Source organism: Clinocottus analis, unplaced genomic scaffold (genome assembly GCF_023055335.1).
Source record: "Clinocottus analis isolate CAN_PGR_092001 unplaced genomic scaffold, fCliAna1.0.p SCAF_38, whole genome shotgun sequence".
Classification (NCBI taxonomy): domain Eukaryota; kingdom Metazoa; phylum Chordata; class Actinopteri; order Perciformes; family Cottidae; genus Clinocottus; species Clinocottus analis.
This window is the reverse complement of record NW_027176131.1, coordinates 728,851-743,850: the sequence shown is the minus strand read 5'-3', so window position 1 is coordinate 743,850 and position 15,000 is coordinate 728,851. Positions and strand designations below refer to the sequence as shown.

The window sequence follows — 15,000 nt, the reverse complement described above, 5'->3', positions numbered from 1 at the left end:
TGACTCAAACTGCACCTGTCGAGCTTCACTGGGACGTTCGTCATCCAGGTGAAACATATTTGGGCTTTTTGCATCAACCTGAGAAACATCACACGCGTCGCTTCACAGCCACCCGGCACGAAATACTGTTATTTTTAATTATTCTGTTTTTTTCCCGACCAATCCTTTAATTATATACAATTTCCCAGAGCCTTCGCTGAAATCACGCACAGAAAAACGCCGACAACTTTCACTTTCCGATGATAAGCAGCAAATCCTCACATGTGAGAAGCCGGAAGCCAAAGTATGTTTGGTATTCTCAGCTGAAAGCCTGAAGCCACCAGGTTATTTAAAATGGTGGAGGCGGGCGGGGGGGGGGGGGGGGGGGCAGCGTGAGGCCCCTCGGGGGTCTTGGGAGCGAATCGCACGTCACGTCTGTTTGCGTGTGCGCAGGTATGAGCGAGCAAACACAACAACAGAGGAGCAAACAGCAAGCGAGTCAGAACGCCGTCAGACAAACAAACAGCTGTGATGACACCGAGGACGGGTTCAGTCATACCTGCAGCCCACCTGTCCTTACAGGGGGGGGGGGGGGGGGGGGGGCAGGAAAAGAGCCGGAGGAAGAGTCTGACAAACTGTTGCTGCGTCCACACTGAGCCCATCAGAGCAAAGTGAGCTGCTGGATGCTGACGTCCAGATTGTTCTGGAGGTGTCGACGGTTCAATCCCCCTCAGAGGGTTTAACCCTTTCTGGGTGTCGAGAAGCAGCGCTGCAGAAGGTCGTTCAAGCGGCGCGACAGCGTTCACTTTTGAACACAGGAGTCTGTCGGGACAGTAAACAACCCAAATGTATAAATATATATTTTTATATTTGTTCGTAACAGACGATGTTGCATGAGAGGACTGTGAAGGTGAACTGAACCTGATCCTTCAGATTGTTGGAGGCCGGACGAGTGCTGCTGTCAATCAAGGAAGTGTCAGCAGCAGGTAGCAGTAGCTAGCTGCAGTTAGCTGCAGTTAGCAGCCGTTAGCAGCAGTTATTAGCCGACAGCAGCAGTTAGCAGCAGTTATTAGCCGACAGCAGCAGTTAGCAGCAGTTATTTGCAGTTAGCTGCAGTTAGCAGCAGTCGGGGGGGGGGACGTAAACAGTGAACAAGTGAATAGGATATTAGATTTTAAGGTTGTTTTTACTTCACCGTATTGTTTCTGGTGGAGAAACACGTTCACTCTCTCAGAGGAAAAGAGGGTTTTGTTTGACTTTCGCTTTCTCGCCAGAAGCTTGAACCTGTTTGTGCTGCAGAGTGAACGCGTTGAGATTGTCCCTTTGTGATGATGTCATACGCTGAGAAGATCTGGGCTGAAACCAACAATCAGCTCCTTTTCAACTCATCTTTAAGTGACATGTTGAAGCTTCAGCTTGAGTTACTTTCAAGTAAAATGTGTTGTTTGAGAACGGTATCGTTGTGTTCCTTTCTGGGTTTTAGAGCGTCAGATAAAAACAAGCTTTTAGGAGATGTTTCACTTTCGTCTGACAGTTTATGGACAAAAGATGTGTGAATGAATCGATAATGGAAACGATCATCTGATGCTCCTACAGATATGAAAATGGAAAAAATAGCAGGAACTTGAACCTGTAAATGTCGTCGCTCCTCCCAGATAAAGATAAACGCCTCTAACTGCATAGCAGCCGAGTGAAAAGTCTCCCGTACAGTCGGTGCGTCTTCAGTGCGTCTTTAGGATGAAAATTCAGACATTTTGGGGGAAATTGTGACGCTTTGCAGGAGCCAAACAAAACCTCAAGTCTGAAAACATCAACAACTCACGACTTGATAACCAATTAAAACACTGAGTTACATGTTCGACTCAACAAGAGGAAGTTTGGAACGAATAAAAAGCTTTTGGTTTTAAACCAGAAATTCTGGAGAAAAAAAAACAGTAATTACTAGTTTCATGTATTTTTCAATGACTCCATTCAGGATATTTTTTGAAGAGGCTGCAGGAAAACAAACAAACAAACAAACACACACACACACACACACACACACACACACACACACACACATTGCTGCAAACCGACAGCGTTTCCTCAAACTGCTTCCAGTGTTCACGCTGAAGGATCACCAGCAGCGACGGCAGCGAGAGCGACCTTTGACCTCCGCTATCCGCAGTGACTCTCGACTCCAGTCATAAAACACTAAATCCCACTGAGGGCGTTTTCTAAAAGGAGATTACGAGACGCCAAAACAACGGATTACCGGCCGACTGAGTCGACTAATCTGACATTCGCAGTGTGAACTCTCCATTTTCATACAGACGCTTCAGAAGAAGCGCCGTCTGAGAGTTTTCCGGAGAAATCAATTATCCACCCGGGAGCCCGACAAACAAACCCCACACACACACACACACACACACACACACACAGAAAGAGAAACATGAACGGGAAGAAGGTATGTGGAGGCACGGAGTCCAAATTAGTGCTCAAAAATAGATTTTATTCTCAGCATAAGAAACGTTTTAGAGTCTGGTAACGACTGGAGGTGCAGATTAAAAGAGAAAACATCCAAAAAACATTTAAAAGATGAACTGACCACTTAAACCTGATTTTTTAAATCTATAAACTCCACAATATGACTACATTTGATAAAAAACGTTGACGTTCATAAAAAAAATCGTTATTTAATAATTGGAAATGACTCAAAAAGACATCCACTGTTGTGGATGAGTCATAATCTGACGAGGCCGACGCAGAGATGGACTGTGGGACTAACTGTTCACATGTAACTGTTCACATGTAACTGTTCACATGTAACTGTTCACATGTAACTGTTCACATGTAACTGTTCACATGCAACTGTTCACATGTAACTGTTCACATGTAACTATTCACATGTAACTCTTCACATGTAACTGTTCACATGTAACTGTTCACATGTAACTGTTCACATGTAACTGTTCACATGCAACTGTTCACATGTAACTGTTCACATGTAACTATTCACATGTAACTATTCACATGTAACTATTCACATGTAACTGTTCACATGTAACTGTTCACATGTAACTATTCACATGCAACTGTTCACATGCAACTGTTCACATGTAACTATTCACATGTAACTATTCACATGTAACTGTTCACATGTAACTATTCACATGTAACTATTCACATGTAACTATTCACATGTAACTCTTCACATGTAACTCTTCACATGTAACTATTCACATCTAACTATTCACATGTAACTATTCACATCTAACTGTTCACATGTAACTGTTCACATGTAACTGTTCACATGTAACTATTCACATGTAACTATTCATATGTAACTGTTCACATGTAACTGTTCACATGTAACTATTCACATGTAACTCTTCACATGTAACTCTTCACATGTAACTGTGAAATTATAATCTCCTTTGTGCTCGTTTAGGGAGTTAATCCCTCAAGTTCATGTCGTATCTTGACTTCCTGTTCAAGGAAGTGTCGCTTTGTGATGATGTCATCCAGGTGCAGAGTAAAAAATAAAGATGGACGCACGAGTACAGAGTCCAGAGTCAAGACAACAACTTGAACTCAAAGAGCTAAACGGGTGTTTGTTCTGCCATCGTGTGACTCAGGACACTTTGTGAACAACACGGTGGTTTGGTGGTTTATTATGAAGCCATAATTCCTGCAGATCAGCTGGACGAGCCGGTGTCCCAACGCAGCTTCAATGCAGGTGAAGCATCGCTTCCTCCGCTTGATATGAACCATGAACCATCAAACATGCGACGGCTTCGTAGACCAGAATGCAATGCAACACGCAGGACGCAGTTCAACCTTTTTCAAGCAGCACAGATGCAGCTCTGATGCCGAGGTGGTTCACCTCGATGTCGCAGTGAAAACTCCCAACAATGAATATTATTGTTATTTATGCACTGAAGTTGGATGAACATTCGTCAAAAGCAGAGGACGGAGAGCGAGTTCAACCGCTGCAAACGACTAGAAGTTCACCACCACGCCTCCTTCATCACACGAGTTCTCCTCCCTGATCATCATCATCATCATCACCATCACCATCATCATCATCGTGATGGACTCACTGAGCTCAACTTATATGAACAAATGCGTAAATAAATGCTACAATTAATCCTGACAGAGCACAGAACAACCCTAAAAGATTCAAAAAGGCCTTTTAGACAAATAACTTCTGGCACAAACAACCGTTTCAACATGAAATATTAGTAGAAAATAACTAAATGAATAAAATATTTCACAGGACTCGGGTCAAAATGACTCGGTTGCTAAGAAACAACAAATTGCCATAAAGACGGTTTGTGTTGGGAATCATTAGGACACAAATCCTTTACAAATGTTTGCTGTGTGTTGATGCAAAAACAAAATAAATGTGTATGCGCTCATAATGTACAGCATCTGATATTTGTAATTCTCCAATATTGAGCCTATTGATAAGTATGGATTAAAGTAATAATAAAGTTATAATAAAGTAGTCCCACCTCCTCCAGCCGCAACATTAAAGTCATTATAGACAATAATAATCCGATATTATAGTATATATTGATCGTAAATGGGTCATTATGCAGTAAGTAAGTGGTATTGTACTTTTACTAGAGTACTTCTTCCGCTACTACGTCCCAGTATCACTTCTCTCGTGCAACACAGTATCTCCGTGAGATACATGGAGGCAGCGGGGTCACTAGCTGGTCACTAGCTGGTCACTAGCCGGTCATTAGCCGGTCACTAGCCGGTCACTAGCCGGTCACTAGCCGGTCATTAGCCGGTCACTAGCTGGTCATTAGCCGGTCACTAGCCGGTCACTAGCTGGTCACTAGCCGGTCATTAGCCGGTCACTAGCCGGTCACTAGCCGGTCACTAGCCGGTCATTAGCCGGTCACTAGCTGGTCATTAGCCGGTCACTAGCCGGTCATTAGCTGGTCACTAGCTGGTCATTAGTTGGTCACTAGCTGGTTACTAGCTGGTCATTAGCCGGTCACTAGCTGGTCATTAGCCGGTCACTAGCTGGTTACTAGCTGGTCATTAGCCGGTCACTAGCCGGTCACTAGCTGGTCACTAGCCGGTCATTAGCCGGTCACTAGCTGGTTACTAGCTGGTCATTAGCCGGTCATTAGCCGGTCACTAGCTGGTTACTAGCTGGTCATTAGCCGGTCACTAGCCGGTCACTAGCTGGTCATTAGCCGGTCACAGCAGGTAAGCCCCCCCCCTCCCCTCCCGGTTAAGTCCACCATGTCCCGGTACTCACGGCCCGCAGGTGATAACGGAGACACTTACTTTATGAAGTAACTGGCGGCGTCGTTGGTGAAACCTTCCTCCCAGCCGCGAGGAAGGTCTGAAAGAAAACGTTTAAATTCATTTTAGGGTTTTTTAAAGACTTCGTTCGTGACACCTGAAAGTTTCCTCCTCTTCCTCCTCTTCCTCTTCCTCCCCCCACCAGACTGGGCCCGACACAAGTTAAGCAGCAAAGACAAACACAGTAAAGAAACCCACAGGTGTGTGTTTGTGTGTGTGTGTGTGTGTGTGTGTGTGTGTGTGTGTGTGTGTGTGTGTGTGTGTGTGTGTGTGGACTAGTTAACGTCAGCTACCTGTGCGGATCATGTGTCCGGAGTTAACCGGTTCACCGGAGCGCGGATGGAGCCAGGTGGTGGTCTGCGCCTCGTCACTGCCGCGCGAGCACACACACACACACACACACACACGCACACACACACACACACACACACACACACACACACACACACGGAGAGAGAGAGAAACACCTGTTACACCGACGGGAAGGAATCACCGGCAGCCCCCCCTCCGCAACTCTCCGGTAAACACCGGGACAGACGCCGCCCGTCGCGCTCCTCCGCCCGGCTCACTTGATGAAGAAGACCCTGCCGTCCCCGCAGACGCCGTACGACCAGTGCTCCGGTAGCGCGTCCCGCCCGAGAGGCGCCGCCATGATCCGGTCTGAAGTCCTATTTCATCTCCTTCCCTCTCCATGGAGGCTCCCAGCGCCGCCGGCCAGCGCCGCCTTCAGGCTCTGCTGCGAAGCCCGGAAATCTGAGCACCGCTGAGAGAGAGAGAAGAAGAAACACACAGATTGTTTTTTTATTTATTTATTTGTAGTGCAGACTGCATTGGTTTAGTTGATTGTGATGACACCAAGAGGAGTTAGATTATAATGCCACACATATTACACATTCTTATTTGTTTTATACAAAATGTGATTCATTTTTAGGCACAAATTAAATATGTCAAAATAAAAGGAACTTCCCGCCAGATTAACACAGCCGTTAAAGTTTGTTTTGTGGCTCTATGCACTTTTTATTTATTTATTTAACCTTTATTTAACCAGGAAGTCCCATTGAGATTTTAAAAATCTCTTTTTCGAGGGAGACCTGGCCAAGACAGGCAGCAGCCAGACAGAAAACACAGAACAAGACTCGTTAAAAGAACTAAAAACTAAGACACTGACGTAATGAGTCAACTCAGGGAACGTTTACACGCTTGGGAACCAGCCGAGTACACAAAAGCCCTCTTTCCCATTTCCAGCTGTAGTTAACGTAAATAAAATGAACAAAAACATTTGCATTGTGCTGCTTATGGGTTCAATGTGCCGACAGGTGGTCGCAGGTTCAAGTCCAGACAGGGATCTTTACAGCACGTGAGGTCGTCTTTGTTCATCAGCTAATGAACACAATGAAAACCTGGCTAAACGATCACACCGGTGTGAGAACGTGAGAGAACAAAAACAAGCGTAGTCGTAGCAATTTGTTGATTTTTTTCGATGTTTGCATGTGTACAAACTTCAAGTGGAAGAACGAGTTCTTCAGGCGTCATCGGGTCGAGGGTTCAACTGCCGAAATGCCTTCAGACCAGTTATGTGACGGTTTGCACACCTGTCCTCCTGCTGTACCTGCTGTGGACACAAAGTGTTATGATTTACATCATAATGCGTTTACTTTTCAGAGGATCTCAGTGCAGCTGCACCTGAAAACTGAAATGTTTAAATGCAGTTTTAAATATAAAGCATGTTTCCATCTCCGTCCTCAGTCCCTCAGCATGAACACATGGTGGAGGGAACCACATCATCAGTGAAACAGTCACATCTCTCCAACCAGGATACTCGTTGGCTCTACTCCCACTTGTTATGTCATATTTCAGGAGTTCATAATGTGAGCCGCTCATGGTTTTGTCAGTCCATAAAGGCGTCACAACCGCCGGCTTCTCCAGTGAGAAAACAGAGACGTTCTGTTAGTGTGAATGATGAATTGTGTTGATTTAGGGACTCTTTAATTCATGTGCATCTTTAGTATTGAGGTGATTTCACTGGCAGGAGGCTGATTATGAGATTAAAGACTCCCTTTAACCAATTAGCAATGTCATTAAGAAACGCTTTTAAATGACTCTACTCAGTTAATTCTCATCCGAATCAGCCCGACTTTTGTTGCTCATGTTAAGTTGCAGCACTAATAGCGAGCAAACTACTGACTCAATTGTGGTTATTAAAACAATTAAGTTCAGTATTAAGATGATGAAAGTAGATGGCAATGTGTGTCCTGATGTCTGCAAGACCGCGGCCATGTTTTAGTTTGAAGAGAGAACTTTGTTGAACATCATCACTTTTTCTACTCCTTTATTTCACTGCTCTCTTTTATAACAAATACATAAACAAATGGGGACAAAACACTTAAATGAGGTCAACTTTACTAAATTTAATCATCACATCACCTAAAGATAAAGAACAATAGAACATAACGTTCATAAAAAAACTAACTGTATATCAAATAAGGTTAAAAAAACAAACATTGCTAACACTTTGCTAGCTAAGACATTGCTAACACTTTGCTAGCTAAAAACATTGCTAACACTTTGCTAGCTAAAAACGTTGCTAACACTTTGCAAGCTAAAAACGTTGCTAACACTTTGCAAGCTAAAAACGTTGCTAACACTTTGCTAGCTAAAAACATTGCTAACACTTTGCTAGCTAAGACATTGCTAACACTTTGCTAGCTAAAAACATTGCTAACACTTTGCTAGCTAAAAACATTGCTAACACTTTGCTAGCTAAAAACATTGCTAACACTTTGCTAGTTAAAAATATTGCTCACACTTTGATAGCTAAAACATTGCTAACACTTTGCTAGCTAAAAACATTGCTAACACTTTGCTAGCTAAAAACATTGCTAACACTTTGCTAGCTAAAAACATTGCTAACACTTTGCTAGCTAAAAACGTTGCTAACACTTTGCTAGCTAAAAACATTGCTAACACTTTGCTAGTTAAAAATATTGCTCACACTTTGCTAGCTAAAACATTGCTAACACTTTGCTAGTTAAAAATATTGCTCACACTTTGCTAGCTAAAACATTGCTAACACTTTGCTAGCTAAAACATTGCTAACACTTTGCTAGGCCATTATTATAATTGAAAATGCAGGCGCATGTCTTTTAGTTCAGATGTATTAACTTGTCTTTATCAGCAGTTTCAAGATAAATATTACTTCTTTTATTATTGGTAACATTATTTATAACTTTATTTTCCATGTATGAATAATGATTTAAATAACCTGCAGACAAATGCGCCTCATGCGCATGTCGAGTTGACTGCATGTTCATGTTTTTAATTGCATTACATTGATTTAGATTCCAGCGGTTCTCTACGATCAGAAGTGAATCCCGTAGTTTGGTCCCTCTGGAGCATCTTTACGGCAGCGATAGCAGCTGAAAATGTCCGTTTTAAAGATGGCGTTCAAAACTGTGTTCATTATTTAACGTTACGCACCAACAGGCATGACACATTCCTCGTAAAAAACATACACAGCAGTAAATGGTTCTGCTTCTGAAGTGAAAGTTGATGAATTAAAACGTCACCGAAACATTCGGCTCCTGCGATTTCTGTCCGTCAACACGCACACCGATACTAATATGTCTGCGATAAGCCCAGATCAAACACTAATATCATGCTGCTGGTATGTCATGTTGACTCGCAGCAAACATATTGTTGGTTTTCCCTCCCGGCTCGTGAAGAGTCAACACGAGCCTCCGTCAGCGCTCAGTTTGCTCTGAGTCACTCGTCAGGAAGTCTGAGCTCATTGGAATTCTGTTGTTTTTCTTCCCAAACGGCGGCCGGTCCAGGAGGCGTGTGGCGGCGCGCTCACGACAACATGCTGACACGTTCTCAAGCAGACCGAGCGTCTCAAAATCAACACTTAGAGCACAAAAACAACAAGAGAGCGGTCCACCTGAGCTGTGGTTAAGTTTCCAGTCAGCAGGAGTGTCCCGCCAAAAACAGTAATTTCACAAAAGGGGGCGGAGCAACTGAGCTGCTTCCTGGAGCATGTTGAACGCCCCATGGCTCATTTTAGTCATTGATTTTGGGTTGATTTTCCATGTTTTGTAATAATTTTCCTTAATATCAACCAGCCTCCAGCAGAGTTTATTTTAATATTTCTTTCATCGGGTTTTAATTTGACCGTTTATCCAAAACTCTCAAGGTGCATTCTATTCACATCTGGTGGCTTTTGTGTGCCGTGTGCTTCACTTCCTCTCCGCTTTGTTTGGTTTCAGTTGGCTGAAGGGCGGGTAGAGGTCACACACACACACACACACACACACACACACACACACACACACACACACACACACACACACACACACAGCGGGGATTTTTCTACCAATTGGAGGGAAATCGTGTGCAAACATTAAAGTGCTCACAAAGCAGAAAGAACAATGGAGACTTTACCAGCCGAGTAACGACATCCCGGCTAACGGGTCAGTAAATCAAAGCTTGCAACAAGTCGCGAAGTCGTCAGCTGGTGTTTTGTCATGGCGCCGCCTTCGGTCCCGTCGACGTGTTTCTGTCGTCCTGTCGACTCGTCGGTGGAGCGAGTCCTCGTCTCCTCGCTGCGACGCTGTCAGGTCTTGTTACTTTACTGCGAGTCGGGAGCAGCAGCTGGATTTCCTCCCTGTGTTCACGATGCTGCAAGAAAACAACACACCAGGACAAACAGCATCTGTGTGTGTGTGTGTGTGTGTGTGTGGAGAGCTGCTGAAAGACGAGAGAAAACAAAGAGAAAGCAAACACACACACACACGGAGACGAGGAGGATTTACAACACCTCAGGGCCTCTTCATACAGAAGTAAGGGACAGGAGTACGGATGGTTTTTAGGGGCTTTTTGGACTGAAAGTAGTCATGAGACAAAAAAGTGACGGAGCACAGAACATAAAATCAGAAGCTGAGGCGAAATTGATGTCTCTGATCAGGATTTTTCACGTAAACAAGTAAAGGCCTTAAGGGATGAGATTGTTCTTCATCAAGCTGTGAACCGTCTGAGACCTTTTGAGGCATTTAGAGGTCGTTCAGTCTTAAACTTCAGGAAAATATTCAGCGATAAATAGATTTTATCATTAATGAAACCGTAAGTCAGTTTATAAGTCGCTACTACCTTCGGTGGTTGTCCTCGCTGTAGCCAGCTAGCCGCTATCTTTGGTGGCTGATGGGGAGCTAGCAGGAAGCTAGCGAGGAGCTAACTGGCTACAGCCAGGAGCTAGCTCGCTACAGTCGGGAGCTAGCTCACTACAGCAAGAAGCTAACTGGCTACAGCGAGGAGCTAACTGGCTATCACAGCGCGCTAATTCGCTACATCTTAGCGGGGACTACCACCGAAAGGTATTAGCGGCTTATAACCCGACTTTTACGGGTACATATTGTTTTAAATGGAATCTTTTGTGTTGCTTTGTTACTCATTTTGAGTGCAGGAATCATAAAAGACTCCGGGAGGTGAAAGCAGCGTCGATGAATAGAAAAAACTAAAAAACATATGTGAAGTGGGATCTGAGAGGAGACTGCAGAGGTCACTGAAGGTGGTATGTTCAATGTGGAAGCAGGACATTATGTGCATTCAGTGCTAACAAAGAGGCGACCCGGCTCGTCCTGAATGCTTCACACCGGCGAGGTCACAGCGGCACAGCTGATGCCACTCAGCGCCGAGAGCTTCCACCTTCAAGCCTGGATCCGCACAAAGAAATTCTTGGATTTTCACAGTTCAGTTTGGAAACCGAGCCGCCTACGTGAAGACTGAACGAGCTCGCATCCCAGGAAAGTGTAAAACACACAAGTGTCTCTCTGGAGGCTCGAGCAGCAGCGCTGGTCTCACTGGTCTCACTGGTTCTGTTAGTGAGGAGTTCGTCCTCTGGAAAGAGCCTCTCTTTGGACACGGTTCAGATCTGCTTCTTGAAGTCGGGTCCTGTTGGCCGGAAGCATCCGGACCCGCAGGAGCAAAGCTATGAGGAGGCCGAGTTCTCCTTCCTTTTGCCTTTCAGATTTACTTAAATATGTATTTTATGCTTTGTTAAGTTGAAGCTGGGCTCTAGAGGAACACTTCAGGCTGCCAGCCAGCTCACAGACAGTTGGGAGACTGAATTTAAATATTCTGCACACACATTTTAATAAACCTGTAATTCTCTTCATCACTAAGTTACTTCACAAACTGCAGTCGTCTGGAACGGCGAGCAGCACAAAACACTGATTATTTTTGCCGTGATGATTGTTTTGCCCGCGCCGTGTTGTGTGTCTGCCGTGTTGTGTGTCTGCCGTGTTGTGTGTCTGCCGTGTTGTGTGTCTGCGTGCACTCGGCCACGTTGCCCTCGAGCGCAAAGCGGTTTCCGTGGCGACGTTGATGAAACGGGTTCATGAGTTCAAATCTCTTTTCTCCTCGCTGAGGAGGAAGCGACGGAAATCTTTAATCGTTTATTTGTCGACGCTCCGTGTTACGCAGAACCATGACATCATCATGACATTATGACATTATCATGACATCATGACAAAATGACACCATGACATTATGACATCATCATGACACCATGACATCATCATGACATCATCATGACATCATGGCGGGGACATTTTTGTGTGTGTGTCCTGTGTGCGTGTGTGTGCCTGTGTGTGTGTGTGTGTGTGTGTGTGTGTGTGTCTCCTGCAGCCTGCAGAGCTTCAGCCTCCTGATGGACGGTGGAGCGACAGAGACGTTCCTGCTCTTCTTCAACACTTCAGTTCTAGTTTTGTTTATGGATCAAATCTCTTTCTGCTCCTTTGTGGTAATTGGTACTTGAACTAAATGCAGAATCAAAGCCGGGCTGCTCGTGAAGGTGACAGTCTGCGTCATGAGCTTATAGGTAAGAAGAAGGAAACTCAAGAGAATAATGATGTCAGAGTCGAGCATTCGGTCTTGACCTCGAGGTTCACTTTGATCACAAAAATCACAGAAAGGCTCAGAAAAAGTCAATCAGAATATAAATTAAATCTGGCGATGGGACCTCAGTAAGTTCCTTTAACTGAAGAAGACAATGGGAAGTGGTCAAAAGCTCCAGAAAGGTGTTTTCTGCCTGCAGCAGCCGAAGTGCAAAGAAAGAAAAGTCTCTTCCCTTCAGGTTCCTGCAGTGAGACGAGTTCTGCATCGCTGTCTCCCTCTGGTGGACGGCAGGCGTCAACTCATCCTGAATATCCTGGAAAAGAAAAACAATGAATCGTCAACAAAACATAAAAAGACAACAACAACAAAAATGTGATGGATCCCATTTGTGTGAACGACTCGTACCAAAGTGCATCACGCTGGTATCCACCAGGCCGCTGTGAGACTGAGATTGTTTTTTATTCTTTAAACACTGTTAATCAAACATGAGTGAGCTCCTCTGTGGTGGAGCTGCAGTCTGAGCCAATGTCTTCTGGGTTTGGCCGAAACGCAACAAAACCCGACGCGCCGGATCGCTCTCTGAGAGCGTGTTGCTGCAAAGATTTGGAAAGATTAAAATATGGAGAGAAATTATTCAGAGAGCGCTTTTAATAGCGCAGCAACACGGGCGTGTCTGTGTTAAAGTGACTGGGATGTGGGTTAAAGGTCACTACACACACTGCCGGTCAAAGCTTCAAGGTCACTTCAAAATGTCTTTTTTTAAAGGAAAGCACAGTTTTTATTAATTAAGATATCATAAAATGAATCATAAATAGCCTCTGTACATTGTTAATGTGGTAAAAGACTATTCTAGGTGTGAACGTCTGGTTCTTAATGAAATGTCTACATCGTGTATAGAGGCCCATCTCCAGCAGCTATCAGTGTTCTGATGGTACATTGTGTTTGATCATCGCCTTAGAAGACTAATGGAGGATAGAAAACCCTTGAAACCCCTTGTGATGATGTCACAGCTGAAAACAGCTCTGCTGGAGAGAGAAGCTCTAACTGTTCTTCCTTTGAGCTGGTTGAGGATCTGGAGCTTCACATTGTGGTTCATTAACTCTCACAATGTCCAGAAAGAGAACTTTCATGTGAAACTCTCCGTCTGTTCTTGTTCTTAGAGGTGAAGGATGTTCATGAAATGAAGGATATTCCATGAAGACTGAAACTAGCAGTAACCTGATGTGTAAAGCCTTAAACCTGCATTCTCTCTGACGGCCAGCAGGGGGCGACTCCTCTGGTTGTTTAGAAGTCTATGAGGAAATGTCTCCTTGCTTGATTTAACGATGTTAAAACTACTTTCAAGTCAAATTCTTCAGCATGCTGCTCGTTTAGTCAATGAAGGTCCCATTTAGGAACAATAACAAATGAGAAAGTACAACATCTCCCTCTGAGATGACGTATAACATGGAAAGTAGCCTTGAATAGTACCTGGAGTACTTGAGTTAAAGTACTTAGTATCTGAGGGTTGCACCAAGTTGTTTACTCCACTGGTCTGAACGCTGCATGATGTCAGATGGAAGAACTCCTTTCAGACGGCGGCTGCGTTCCTCTCTGAGCGAGGAACCTCGTCACCATGAGACGCTCCAACAACCACGAGGAAACTCCTGAACTCACAGCGCTCACTTTCTGGAACACAAAAAGGATCTTTCTGTTTCTTACATGTGAAGATCTGCAAACAGAAGCACAATAATCCACAGAGGATTCAATCTTATTGAATATTAGTGTCAAATCATATCCAAAACCTCATTTCTCCAAATGGTCTGAGGCCGTTGAAGCCGTTGTGTAACCCCGTGCACACAACTCATTGTCATTATTTCATCAAACATCTGTGTCCTTCCATGTCCTGAAGACAGGAGTTTAGTGTTTCACCAGAGCATCAGACGAGCAGCAAACGGTTCAAACCGGTGACGTTGTTGTTTCACCACACGGGGGCAGCAGAGTCCAGCCTGAGAGAGACAGGACGTCCATATATGGTCCTGTGGGTGTGGCCGGCAGCGCCGAGCAGCACACAAAGGAAGTAGAGAACAATGTTTAAGGTAAAATAACACTATTCAAATTGAATTAAATAGATATATAGAAATGTAGGAAATTAAACAATAAAGAAAGTAAAAGGTAGTAAATTCACAAGTATAGAAAGTAATACAAAAGTAATTCAAAAAGTCATAAAACTTGTGATTCACCTCTACAAACATTAAAATAATGTACACATTAATGCATCTGTAACATGATATAAATATGTAAGATGCACTTATTTAGAACTGGGCTTTTCTTTTACTTTTGGTACTTTAATATATTAATATATTGTTTTCTTATCTTTTAATTCACTGATGTACAAACTCTGAATATTCTGATTGTATTTAGTTTACAGGTGTTTAAAGACACACACACACACACACACACACACACACACACACACACACACACACACACACACACACACACACACACACACACACACACACACACACACACTTTAATGTGTAGCTTTCAGACAGTGACACACACTCCTGCGTCATAAAGATGGTTCCTGTCGCATCACGTGGCAGCGAGCAGCGCCCCCTGGTGGCTGCAGGGAGTCACTGGATCTCCTCCACTGACACACACAACCCCCCCCCCCCCCTCCCCCGCCCCCGCCCCGCTAACACACACACACACACACACACACACACACACACACACACACACACACACACACACGTGGATCACGTGTTCAGGGCTCACACACTCATGAAGGAATAAATAGGTGTGTTACTGCATGTGTGTGTTACTCAGCAGCTGCTCATG

At 44.2% G+C, this 15,000-nt stretch overlaps 1 protein-coding gene across 2 annotated transcripts in view; it reads right to left on the bottom strand.

Annotated features, from left to right (window-relative positions):
• LOC137799765 (pleckstrin homology domain-containing family A member 7-like) overlaps positions 1-6,036 on the bottom strand; it is a 23,883-nt gene extending 17,847 nt beyond the window's left edge. For both annotated transcript variants that reach the window (XM_068596586.1, XM_068596585.1), the window contains exons 1-3: positions 5,856-6,036; positions 5,580-5,656; positions 5,269-5,326 (exon numbers count right to left, since the gene is read on the bottom strand). In XM_068596586.1, coding sequence (XP_068452687.1) covers positions 5,269-5,326; positions 5,580-5,656; positions 5,856-5,938 — 218 coding nt within the window. In that variant the 5' untranslated portion in view covers positions 5,939-6,036. The remainder of the gene's footprint in view (positions 1-5,268; positions 5,327-5,579; positions 5,657-5,855) is intronic.
• Between the last annotated feature and the right edge of the window lie 8,964 nt (positions 6,037-15,000).